A 12,458-nucleotide genomic window follows, 5' to 3' on the forward strand; every position below is an offset into this window, starting at 1 on the left:
ACATGTCCACTCCCAGTCATACTGTACCTGACTTCTGTTCTCTTGTTTTAATAAGTACTAAAATTTTCACTCTCTGAAATGAGAGTTTAACTGAAGTGATGATTGTTTCTAGAAATAATGGTTTTAGATAGGCTTTTATGTACTTGGTGGTTTAGAAAAAACTTAAAAGATTCCTTTGTTTTATTAGGAGTCCACATCTCCAGTTGTTTCACCACAGCAATCCCCACCAACCTCTCCACATACATGGAGGAAGCACAACCGCCATCCCAGCGGAGGGAATAATGAACGACCTCTTGCTGGACCTGGGCCTTTTTGGGCTCCATTTAGTGAAGTACAACCAGGTATAAACATCTTATATTATGCTTCAGCTGTAACACAAAGTTGTGGAATTCTTCAATAAATATAGTAAATGAGTTTAGGGCAGTTTATCGTTATATTTTTCCAATCCTGAAAACTTTCTTGTGGATTCAGGTGTTCATGCTGATGACAGCACTGTGGAATCTGGGATCTTGAATATGGCAGATCCATTTCTCAGTGTCAAATGGGATATGCTAAGGGTTTGGAGGGAGGGAACTAAAATATGTTAAGTTTTCCAGTAGAAGGTTTTTGATACAAGTACTGATAATCCTATTGAAACTGTGCAGGAACTGTCGTTATACTTGAAAACACTGGGAACTCAAGGGAAGGCAGCAGATAATGTATAGTTTGTTTGAATTATGTTTCTGGTAGATTAGTTGACTTAATAAATTTGGGAACAGTGGAGCACTTGTAATTCAGGTTCTAACGCTAAATGATATCTTGCATTTTGTCGGTCTGTGGTTTGAGACTGAACTGTGATTGCTTGACTTAGTTCAGTTATGGTATTCCAAAGTTATTCTGATGCCTTTCAGTTTACTGTCATTCTGTAGTTGCAAGCATCCATGGAGGACCAGGGATTCTGTTATTAAAATTAGTTGGATAAGAAAATAAAACTTTTTCAAAATGAAATGGGTTGTATGCAGAGATTTATACCAATGTTGTTTGCTAGTAAGTGCCAGTCAATTTAGAATTTAAAAAAAAAAAAAAATTAGTGTGGGCATTGCGTATATGACTTCTAAGAGTTCAATCTGAGCATTGTTATTTTTCAGCACTCAATTTCTCAACTTCTTTTCTTCCATAGTTTAACTAATTTGTGTTTCTTGGAAGCTGAAATACAAATATGTCTAGTGGCTGATTTTAATTTGCAAAGTTTTTCTAACTTACAGTCAAGGACTCCAGGACAGTATGCAAACTGTTCCTGGCATTGAAGAGTTCAGTACTGACCTCTTAAAGCTAAAGCTGTAATTCCATGTTAATATTTCAATTTGGCAGTGCTTTCCAGGTGATGTTTAATAGATAAGTCTTTCACTAGTAGTCTGAAAATATTTCTGAACTAGCTCAGTGTTCCCTAGTTTTACATTGCATACTGAAACACATTCATAGTGTGTTTAAAGTAATTTGAAAATACTGTTAAAGAAGGATCATCTGTTCTTCCAATGCTAAGGATAAAGCAAATTTTCATATATTAGTTTAACAAAAATTGCCATCCTAACTTACTGTTGGTGATTCTTTTGCACTGAAGATGATTAATTTTTCTTTTGAACTTCAGCTGTTGTAGGCAGTTCATAATTTTTTTTCTTCTCTAGAGGGAAGAGGGCATTTTAAAGATAGTGTTTGTAGAAAAATCATGTTCTGATGACACTGAGATAGAACCAGATAGGCTGTTGGTTACTTTTCTTACAGTCAGCACTGCAAACTCATCTTGATTCTAGTGCAAGATGCTTTTGAGAAATCAGGTGAATTGCAGATGTGTGATATCATTTCAGTAGGACTATGCCTTTTCACTTGTGATCCAAGAAAAATAAGAGCCCAGGTCTCTCTGCTTGTATTTCACTTTATTCTCAAACACTATTTCACATAATGGGGTTGTCAACTGAAATAATGTGAAAATGTTTCTGGTGGGTCATACAATAAACAGCATGTAGCTTTAAACCAGAAGGGTGAAAATCAAAACTTATTTTTTTTGTTTGGAGAACGATGTATTTACACAGAAAGATTTTGACTTTACTGAGTTAAGACTCCATTGCATCACCATACTCCTACTATGAACAAAGTTACAGTGCTTTCCTTATTGAATTGGACTGTAGAATAATGATTAGATAATAACTCAGTTGTTTGTTTTAAAAATCTTACACCTGGTATTACGTTAGAAGTCCTAAGCATAACTTACAGCTGTAATTCTCTGTTTCTTAAAGAAGAAAACTTGTTCTCATCTCAAAAGAACAAAAGAATGTACGTTTAGAATTTTTTGTCACTGTGTTGTCCAGTAATTCAGTTAGGATAGTGTTAGTGATGCTTCATATGTAACTGGTTTCTGAGGCACTGTCACAGCTAGCTCAGTGTGCTTACACTTAAGAAATAGAAGCCAAGGCTTGCTGCCATCTTTCTTCAAGGCTTTTTGGAAAGAGAGCCCTAAAAGGTGCACATATTTTACTTCAACGTCAGGAATTGAAAGTTCAGTGGAAGACATTGATCACCTGTGTAGAATGTTTTAAAGTTAGTTCAGGTCTCGTCCTTAAATGTCAACTCTGTTAGAACCTGAGTGTCTCAAGTCTTTCAGGTGTCTTTGATTTTACAGTCTAAGATAAAGCTGTTAAAAAATCATGATGTTATGTCCCAGTTCTGACTTGCATCTGTGATGTGGATTGGATCCATCTTCACAGAATAATACAGTAGATGACTGAACCCCTTGTAGGAAGCAGAATTGCATATGAAATGAAAGCTTCCTGTTCCTATAGTTACAAGAGAGCAAAACCCAAAATACTCCATACTTTTACCTTTTCAGCTCATTTTGCACTACAGCTTCAGCAGCTAGAAGGTTGCTGATGTTGACAAACTTGGGAGAAAGAATCCCTTCCCCACTTCAACATGAGTGGCATGTCAGAATAGGGACTAGAAATTATTTTTATTACCTTATAGTCTGTTTGGACTGGAAACAAAGCAGAACATTTATGTTGGTAGTATCCAAATAATGATTTCAAACTACTAAAAAAAAATCTTCTCTTTTGTCATAGGACACTTGTTAGGTTTTTTTTTGCCATTACATCAGAGTTCTGTGTTGGTGTCTGAACATGTATGAGAAATTGCAGCCCAAAGACACACTTCTTTCTTTTCTCTTTGGGAGAGATTTTGTAGCAGTTCATGAACACTTCAGGGACAGAAGTGGAACATGTCTGTGCTAGCAGTTCAGTTGCACCTTTAAGGCCGTAAGATATTTACTGGGCTTGCAGGGGACTGAATAGTACTTTGTCTCCTCCTTACTCCTTCAGTAGCTGATGATAATTAGCCTTGTTACAAGCTATGGATTACTCTTACCTGGGTGTGAGAGCTCTACAGCAGTTTATCTTATTGTCAAAATTGTACTGAGCTTCTGGATTTGTCTCATCACAGGTTGATGGTAAGGAGAACTCTTGCTAGTTTACAAAGTTAACTGAAAATTTGGTCCTCTGTAGGTAAACCTGTATTTGTATAGTTATTGAAAAGTAAGTATTATCAAGAAAGAACATTTCTTACACTTGTATTTGTATCTTAAAGTGAGAGGGTAACTTTTATTCTAGGAAATGAGATAATTTTCCACAAGTTATCAATGTGTTGGTAAAATATTCAAGCTAGAGGAAGATACAGCACAGCAATGGGAATTTGTTAGGTCTTTGTACTAAACATATGCCATTAGACTTTGCCAGCTAGTTCAAATCTGATAATTGGTCTTAGGCTTACTCTTCATTCAAAGTGTTGTTAATGGTGTTCTTATTGATGAAAATTCACAGAGACTTTTGAAGGTTGTTTCTTCATTGGGTTACAAATCATAAAATAAAAATACAATGATTGTTTCAAGTCTTCTCTGTGACTGAGTTTTCTTCCAGTTTCTCTTCCATCTCTGAAACAGTCTGGTTTTGTAGTTTGAGAAAGAAAGTGTTCTTCAGCCACCCCATCCTGTGTCCTAAAAAGTTGCATGGCAGAATGAATAACAGGAACAGTAAAGCAATAATATTCTTGTTGGGGTTATTTGAACAGGGGAGAAAGGAAACAATCCTTGTAGTACTTGTAGACTACTCTTGAAGGTGTGACAGTTTGGTGCTACTGGCATCTCCATTGCTGTCAGGGTACTGCTTTGGAAGAGAAATTCGGCTAAGTGGGATATGAATTGAACTGTACCAAGACATGTTGTTGGGAGAAGTGAAGGAGGAGTAAACATGTATAAGGTTAGGGGTAGTGTCAGGTGTCTGAGAGGCAGAGAAGGGTAAAGCCATTGTATCACAAATAAAATTTGAGTGTGGCATATCCACAGGAGAGGTAGGAAAGATCTTGTCTACATCTAACTGTCCATTTGTGCTGTGCTGAGAGAGACCAGGCAGAAAGAGACTGAGCTTTTCTCTAGATACCTTTCTAGTGTTTGAGACTTAGGTGAACTACTGAAGAAGAACTTCATTGTCAAAACTCATTGCCTTTATTCTCAGCACTTCTGAATAAAGTCACTAGAAGCTCCAGCCCACATCAGAAGCTTCCAAAAGTGGTGGACAAATCTGGGACAAAAGGAGTAGTTAATAGAGCCTTTTTATCATAGTAAAGCTAAATTGAAAAGAAAAAATCATTTGATGAAATTCTCATGCAGATGTTACTTTTTACTCAATGTAATGCAAGATTAAATGTGCTCTGCACAATTATGACTATTTTATGTAGGAGAAGGGCATAGATAAACCGATTCTAAGCATTTTTCTTATTACATTTTATTTATGGAATGAAAGAGTAATTACATATTGCCAGATATTACATAGATATATTATACAAATGATTAGATTATTTCATTTAATATATTTCAAGAGAAAGCATTTAACTGTGCAAGAACAGTAGATTAATCAGTTTCACAACTGTTTAGATTTAAGGAGCTTATAATTTCTTTTATGAATCAAAGAATAAAATGGGATTCTGCTAGACTTATTCTAAATGGTTTGGTTTTTTCTCTCATCAGAGTTCCTTAAATTTTTAATCTGCAACTACAATTTAAGATATTTTTAATAGTTTTGTACATAGAGCAGTGGATGGCCAAATCTTTCTGTAGTTACTTCATTGTTATTTTAATATTAAGACGTTGAACACTGACAGTACTTCAGAAGTAGATTATAGCAAGGCATTGGTTGAATGTCAATTGTTGTGTTCCAGATACTTAATACATAGCAGATGTCACCATTCTACATGGATACCTTTTATTACTCTTGACCTGTTTTTAAGCAACTGAGTTAAATTAATCTAGAAATGATGTAGAAAAAAAATTAACTGTGCCAAAAAGGCTGATTCTTTAAAAGAATTTCCAAGACTTTGTTCCTTGAATGGTAAGCTAAAATCTAAAAAAATAAGTTTAATGATAATGAAGTTGAACGCTAATATCATATCTCACTTTTAAATAGTATTTGTCCATACAAGTGTTGCTTATTTCAATTAAATGAAAATGTGGAGTGTTAATTAACTCATTCAAACCCATTAAACGGGCAAAATCCTATTTCCATTTTACATGTTTTGCAATAAACTCATTCCTTAGTTCTGTCTTTTTTAGTGCAGATTGAAGCTGACCTAATGCAAAAATCTACGGGAGTGAGTTGTCAGGAGGCAAACTTTGTCACCTTGGTGTAATTTGGTTTTTCTTTTTTTTTCATCATTCTAGAGTATATCTCCCTGACAGGAGATATTTCCATACCCATAGTTCTTTCTTGGTTTCTGAGACTGTCTTTTTGAAAAGGAAATATTTCTTTTACTTTCAGGCTCATCTACTTCTAGTGATCCCATATGGTCTGGCCATTCACCACCACCCCATCAAGAAAATTGGGTCAGTTTTGCAGATACTCCACCAACCAGTGCTCTTTTAGCCATGCATCCTGCTTCTGTCCAGGTGTGACACTTTATTGGTATTTGATTTGCTTCATTCAGGTTGATGTTGCAATCCTTTTTTTTTTTTTTTTTTGTTATTTTTCTTCATAATTGTCATTGCAGATGTTTACTGTGTATCTGTGCTATAGTCTATTCAGTGCTCTTTGCCCAACAGATACTTGTTTCATTGAGTTGACTTCATTTGGAATGGTTAAATAAAAGCTACTAACTTTAAAAATGTCAACAATTATGAGCTTTGAAACATTTATATTTAGCTTTTTATACGTGTGCCATATTTTTTTTCTGCTTACATATCTGCAGTCATTCCATATGTATCAGTGTGCAAAAATACCCCGTCATTATCCTGTAGATGCAATCTGCCAATGGTTTCCTGCAGTTTTTAAACTACTGCGAGATTTAACTATGCTTTATTTTTTGAAGGCAAGAAGTTGAGAATTCGTAGAAGCATTTTAGGTAGATAATACTGAGGAAAAATATTTCATTTCAGGACCAGACAACAGTACGAACTGTAGCATCAGCTACAACAACAAATGAAATTCGTAGGCAATCAAGTAGTTATGATGACCCCTGGAAAATAACTGATGAACAAAGGCAGTATTATGTTAATCAGTTTAAAACCATTCAACCTGATCTAAATGGATTTATACCAGGTAAGTTATTCTTTAAACAAATATAATTGTGGGTGCATCTGTTCTGTTAAAACGATTTTGTTTTGTATGTAGGTTTGCATACTATTTTGAAGGAAGTTCTGCATTTGGCTGATGTTCTAGTATAGTTCAATGTAATTCAAGAAGGACTAGAAACTAATTTGCCTCTTCCCTTTGGTTAACCCTAGTAATTAGTGCCATTTTTCCCAAAACCTTTGCTTAATAACAGATCATCTTTACAATAAGCCTAAGTCTTCTAATGATTTAACTTGCCTTGAATATTAAAAATGGTTGTTGCCATTTTTCAGGATCTGCAGCTAAAGAATTTTTCACTAAGTCAAAACTACCTATTCCTGAACTTTCTCATATTTGGTAAGTATGATAATTAGTTAAAATAATTATTCATAAAAATTATTTAGAAAGAGGACTGCTCTCTGGTAGCTCTCTCTACCTAATAATCTACCTACTGTAAAGTATTATTAAGTACAATTTCACTAGTACTCTAGTATGTTCAGTCCTGCTCATATTTATGCCAGTATTACTTTAGTGGGCTTTAATGGTTGTAGGCTGGCACTGTTGACAAGGCACTTTGAGTAAATTCAAGACTCTTCGGAGTTAGAAGTAATTTATTTGAGATTTTGTTGTTAAAAATTCATTTAAATTTACATAATTCCTTATCTATGTTGATTTATTTATTTCTAAGTAGGTTTAAATGAAACATGCAAATATTTTTAAATGGCCTTTGTGAAACGTGATGACAAAATTTGGCTTTGACTTGGTGCAAACCTTCTATTTCATTGTATTCTGGAATTTGTACTGCATCACTGCATGCTATCATTAAATGGCTTACACTGGCAGATGTTATCTTCCTTTCAGTGTAACGATTTCTATTTCAGGTATTTTCCCATTTAAAATAATTTGCATTGCCTCAGCACTGTAATTTGGGTAGTATACTTTGCCAAAAATCTGAGGCCAATAATACTGTGTAGTAGTGTCTTAAATGAGTTTAAAATTTGGAGAGGTAAAAGTGGTTTTAAATGATCTGTACGTTGTTATTAATAAAAGCTCATCATCTTTGAAGAGTAAAACATGTAGCACTAATATGAAGGTTTAATAGGGTAAAATGAATTATAAACTGTATTCTTTGATCTTCTAAATAGCAGAGCAGAGATATGTTTTTTGGAAACAAAATAACCTTAAGAAATTTTATTTATACCAAGTTTTTCTTCTTAGGGAACTGTCAGATTTTGATAAGGATGGTGCACTGACATTGGATGAATTCTGTGCTGCATTTCACCTGGTAGTTGCTAGGAAGAATGGGTATGATTTGCCGGAAAAGTTACCGGAAAGTTTAATGCCCAAGCTGATTGATTTGGAAGACTCAACAGGTAAGATATAGTTCTACACAAAATTCATTATTTTAAAATTATAGTGTAATTGTTACAGTGCATCAGCAGGTATTTGTTTGTATGAGCATAAAGCATTAGTCAGTATGAAGTAAGGCAGTGTGAATTTTTAGAAGGCTTAATAAATGCTCAGAGCTAATTTGAGCATGTATGTATTTCTGTACAGGGAAGTTATTTAGGAACAGTACACATTCACTATTACATTCAGAAATACTGACTGGCCTTTAAAGGTTAAGGAAAACAAAATTGTCACACTATGATTTTTATTCATGACCAACTATTGTATTCCAAATTCCCAGCTGAGGTTTTCAGATTTACTTTCAAATGAATATGCTTTTTCTTCACCTTAGTTTGTGAAAATATGGCATGACTATTGGAGGTATTTAGAAAATATTCCCAGATTCAATGCTAGAGGTAGGACAGTATTTTTTTTTTATTTAATTTTTTTAAAAAATTTTTTTAATTCAACTTCTGACTTGACAGCTTGTTTATCCTGCATTGTGTTGGCACCTTGTATTTGTGTGCAGTCCTTTACCTTTGAGTGCTCCCAGATAAACTGTTGAATGTGTGAGTTCTACTTGTTAATATGTGCCAAAACATCAGTCCCATAACTGCAAAACAGACTACTGTTACATGTAAGAGTGGTGTTTAAAAACAGTATGTTTGTGACCATCTTTTTCTATTTTAAAATAGATAAAGGAAACCGAATATTTTAAAAATACTTTAGATTATTTTTTAACAAGCAGTCTTTGCTTGGAAAGTCAGGTTGTATTGTGGGTGCACAATTATTAGAATTTACTAGAGTTTTATTTCTTTTTACTAAATATTTCAAAGGGAGTCTCTTCATACTGTGTAGGTTGTCAAAGATTAATCTCGCAATTACAGTGAGTTCTTAAACTAGATACTGTGGCTCTTATTATGTATGCTTTAATAATGAAACCATTTTTAATGGGAGTAAATTGGCTCTTCAAAGAGCTGGGACTGAAGGGTTTTCAGTATGAGTAAGCATTTTGCTATGATGAAGACATTCATAAGAAATATCTGCAGTTAATTGGGTGAATACCTAGCAAATGTCTAAAACCTCCCTGTTCTGTCTATTTTTGTGTTAAGATAATGGCCAAGCAAAAATCTTGGTAGGAAATGAAGTAACATTTATTTGTATAAACTGTTATTGTTCAGGAAAAAAAAACCAAACCACACAACAATTATATTTGTACCTGATCTTCTATTGCCTTTATGGATTTCAACTGAAGTTGTCTGGAAACTTTATACATCAGGCATTCAAACAAAAAGTGTCATATGTATGTTTATTGCCTTTATTTTACAGGCAACTTTGCTAATATAAAACTTCTGACTTACTTTCATGAGGTACAAAATGGTCTTTAAATCTGAGGAAAAACTACTTTTGAAAGTTTTTCCCTCTGGTATTAAAGGGAAGTTACCCTGTTCTAGTGAATTATAAACGGTTACCTTGCTATGTAAACTGTGCATAAAAAAAAATCTGATTGATACTTGATTCTGCCATTATTAATAGCTACAATGAAAAGTGATAGTTCTTGCAAACTTGTGGGATTTTATCCAATTAACTAGATTTTTTTTTAATAATTTTGTTTTTTATTTGGGCACATAAGATATGCTATCTTATGTAGCATATACATGATTTATCACCAGAACTTCTGTGTTGAATAAAACATTTTAGAAGTTACTGACGTGGCTGTAGTTTTACTTGTAGTTACACACAGTTCAAATCTCCAGTATACATTTACTATTTTAAAAGGTACTGATAGGTCTATGTGCAGACTAATGCACAGGCTAAATTGTATGAGTTCTTCTTATGGACTGTAAATCAGTCTAGAAAGGTCAACCAATTAACTTTTGGTAGTTTTTTTGTTTTGGTTTCCATAGAAGTTTTATTTCAATAAAGCTTACTTCCAGCAGTCATCTTAGAAATAGAAACTGTAAAGTGTGGCACCGGAGTGTCTTTTTGAGGGCACTTTTCTCATGGGTTAAAACTTTCTCGAAGAAAGAAATTGTTAATGATCTTCTGCTGACATGGCTCAGTGTGGATAATGTACAGACTGTTTTAGAAGATGAAGTGCTTGAATATCTTTTAAACCAATGTGTGAAATGGCAAACTTTATTTCAGAAGTGTTAAAGGTACTGTTATTGATTCTTTTCTTTTGTTAGACGCTTTCCCACTTACTTTCCACACTTCTGCTTTGCACTTGAAACTTGCTGTCTCTTTCCATTTTGACTTTTGAGCTAGTGGTCAGCAGAAGGAAGAGTGAAAAAAGAGCTCCCTGCATCCTGTGTCTATCTTTAGACAGAGGGAAGGAAGAACTTTCCTGGTCTGGCTCTGGCAACCTCTGTTTCATCAGGCCCTGTGTTCTGAACCTGTTTAAGATACAGCCTTGTCTTAACATCTGGTTTCATGACCAGAGATATGTACTTCTCTTACATGACACAGACCTATTGGATAGTCGGTCATTTTTCTGGTATAGCAGCATATCTCCACAGAATTTTAATTCCTTCAAGCTCAATTTTCTCGGTTAGTAAAAGCTACCAACCCTTTACAAAACTTGAAAAGCAAGTTTTGATTTTCTGTGGACTTGGTTTTTGTTTGGGTTGCTGACACAATGCCATTTTTTGGTAAGAAAAATAATCTGCCATGTTTTATGTCTTAGACAATGTAATTACTTTAATGCCTGAAGATTCCCATGGAACGTGTTCTGCATGTTTCATGTAGATGTTCACAAAATTCCTGGAATTACGGGTAGCTGTGTAGTCTATCCACAACAGTTTTCAGCCTTATCTTTTTGACTTTGTGTTTAACACTAGAAGTTAGTTATCCACCATTGAAATGAGAATTTTGAGGTTTTTAACTTATAAAAAAAAATTTTATTCCTATTGCACTTCAAAACAACTGATATGCAGTACATATTCTCAAAACACTGCCACTGGCATATTTTGAATTGAGTGTATTATTTTGTGGACAATGACTGCAGCTCTTCAGCTTGACTACTTGGCGACATCATGACACCTTAATGTAATCTACTTTTTATTGCTAGATGCTTTCTGTCTGAAATAAGCTATATTAGATGCTGTTCCTGCCTGAAATAATTGATGATACCGTTTTCCCTAAAAGACAGTAGTGCAAGATGCTAGGTGCTGATCACTGTTTTGGAAACATCAAATCTCAACCTGCTGTCTGGCTATTTACAGGAAGTTTGCATGACCCTTGAAATTTTGATGAGTTACTGGTTTCTTCTGTGTGTAGCTTTTTTCATGTTAGTACCTCACTTGCCCTTGACCTCAAGATAGCACAATTAATTTCTTTCTGTACTTCAGTGTTTTGGCTGTGCCTCTTGTTGTCCCCAGCGTCTCTTTGGAGACAATAAAGGGTTGTTAGTTTTCAAAGATGCAATTGGTTACCATTGACTATTCAAATGTTTCCAGTTGAATTTGACACTGGATTTGTTATTAGTTTCTTCTGAATGAAGATCAACAGGCAGAATATTGAACTGTCATAGCAGAAGAGCAGGCTGCAGAGTTCAGCTCTTCAGGAACCTAAAACCAGTTCATTTTATAAATTTCCATCAGTTTTTGCATTTCACATACTCTGGTGGCAGTCATCTTCAATCACACACCCATGAAGCAGTCCTTTTAAATGGTAATTTAATTTAACCATCTTTCCCCTTGTGTAGTATTTTGTCTTGCTCAGAGTTTGTAATTCTGTGGACTACTGACATCATGTTAATATGTGTAGGTACCTATCAGTCACTCTTTTGGCTGTTCCTGTTATTTACATTGTACGGTTGTAATTGGAACTTCCAGGTTTTTTGAGGCTTTCAATGCCTTGCTTTAACTTTCATTGTGGTATATAGTAGAATAGGAGACATAAGCAAGATTTTACTGTGTTAGGCAGAGTGCTTAATCTGCTGTTCATGTATTTACTTTACCCAATTCTTTTATAGTTTGAACAGAACAAAAATAAGTGTGCTGGATCATGAAAACTTTTACAGTTCTGAAAGAGTGTTTCTGCAAGGGACTGTACTTGCTGAAAATTCAGGGAAAACTAAAGAATACCAGTGGACATCTGCAATGTGTCAGCTGCTAGACTTGTTCAATTTGCAAAATGTAGTGAATGGAAACGCCACTGTTTTAGTAAGGAGGCTTGAAACTAATATTCTTTGGGGAATAATTTAAAGGAATGGTTTTCTTAATCTATTTTCATATTTTTGTCTTCTGATTGCATTGATATACTGGTTTTGATTTGACCTTTCATATAAGGAAGTATTTTATTCTGTAAGTTGAACTTCTCAGTGCAGAATCTGATGTAATAAACATTAGTGTGAAGTTATTCTCTCATACTGTAAGAAAAACTGCATTTAATTCTATATGTAATCAAAATCTAAAAAATCTAGTTTAAGACCAAACTACAGGG

General features: G+C 34.4%; 1 protein-coding gene across 7 annotated transcripts in view; it reads left to right on the forward strand.

Annotated features, from left to right (window-relative positions):
* REPS1 (RALBP1 associated Eps domain containing 1) overlaps nucleotides 1-12,458 on the forward strand; it is a 61,210-nt gene that overhangs the window by 25,538 nt on the left and 23,214 nt on the right. For 6 of the 7 annotated variants that reach the window (XM_050316845.1, XM_050316851.1, XM_050316846.1 and 3 more), the window contains exons 4-8: nucleotides 188-341; nucleotides 5,835-5,962; nucleotides 6,449-6,611; nucleotides 6,917-6,980; nucleotides 7,842-7,996. In XM_050316845.1, the coding sequence (XP_050172802.1) occupies nucleotides 188-341; nucleotides 5,835-5,962; nucleotides 6,449-6,611; nucleotides 6,917-6,980; nucleotides 7,842-7,996 (664 nt within the window). The remainder of the gene's footprint in view (nucleotides 1-187; nucleotides 342-5,834; nucleotides 5,963-6,448; nucleotides 6,612-6,916; nucleotides 6,981-7,841; nucleotides 7,997-12,458) is intronic. The other variant, XM_050316849.1, reaches the window with a different exon arrangement.

This window comes from Myiozetetes cayanensis, unplaced genomic scaffold (genome assembly GCF_022539395.1).
Source record: "Myiozetetes cayanensis isolate MyiCay16 unplaced genomic scaffold, myiCay2020 scf2-11, whole genome shotgun sequence".
In the NCBI taxonomy this organism is placed as follows: domain Eukaryota; kingdom Metazoa; phylum Chordata; class Aves; order Passeriformes; family Tyrannidae; genus Myiozetetes; species Myiozetetes cayanensis.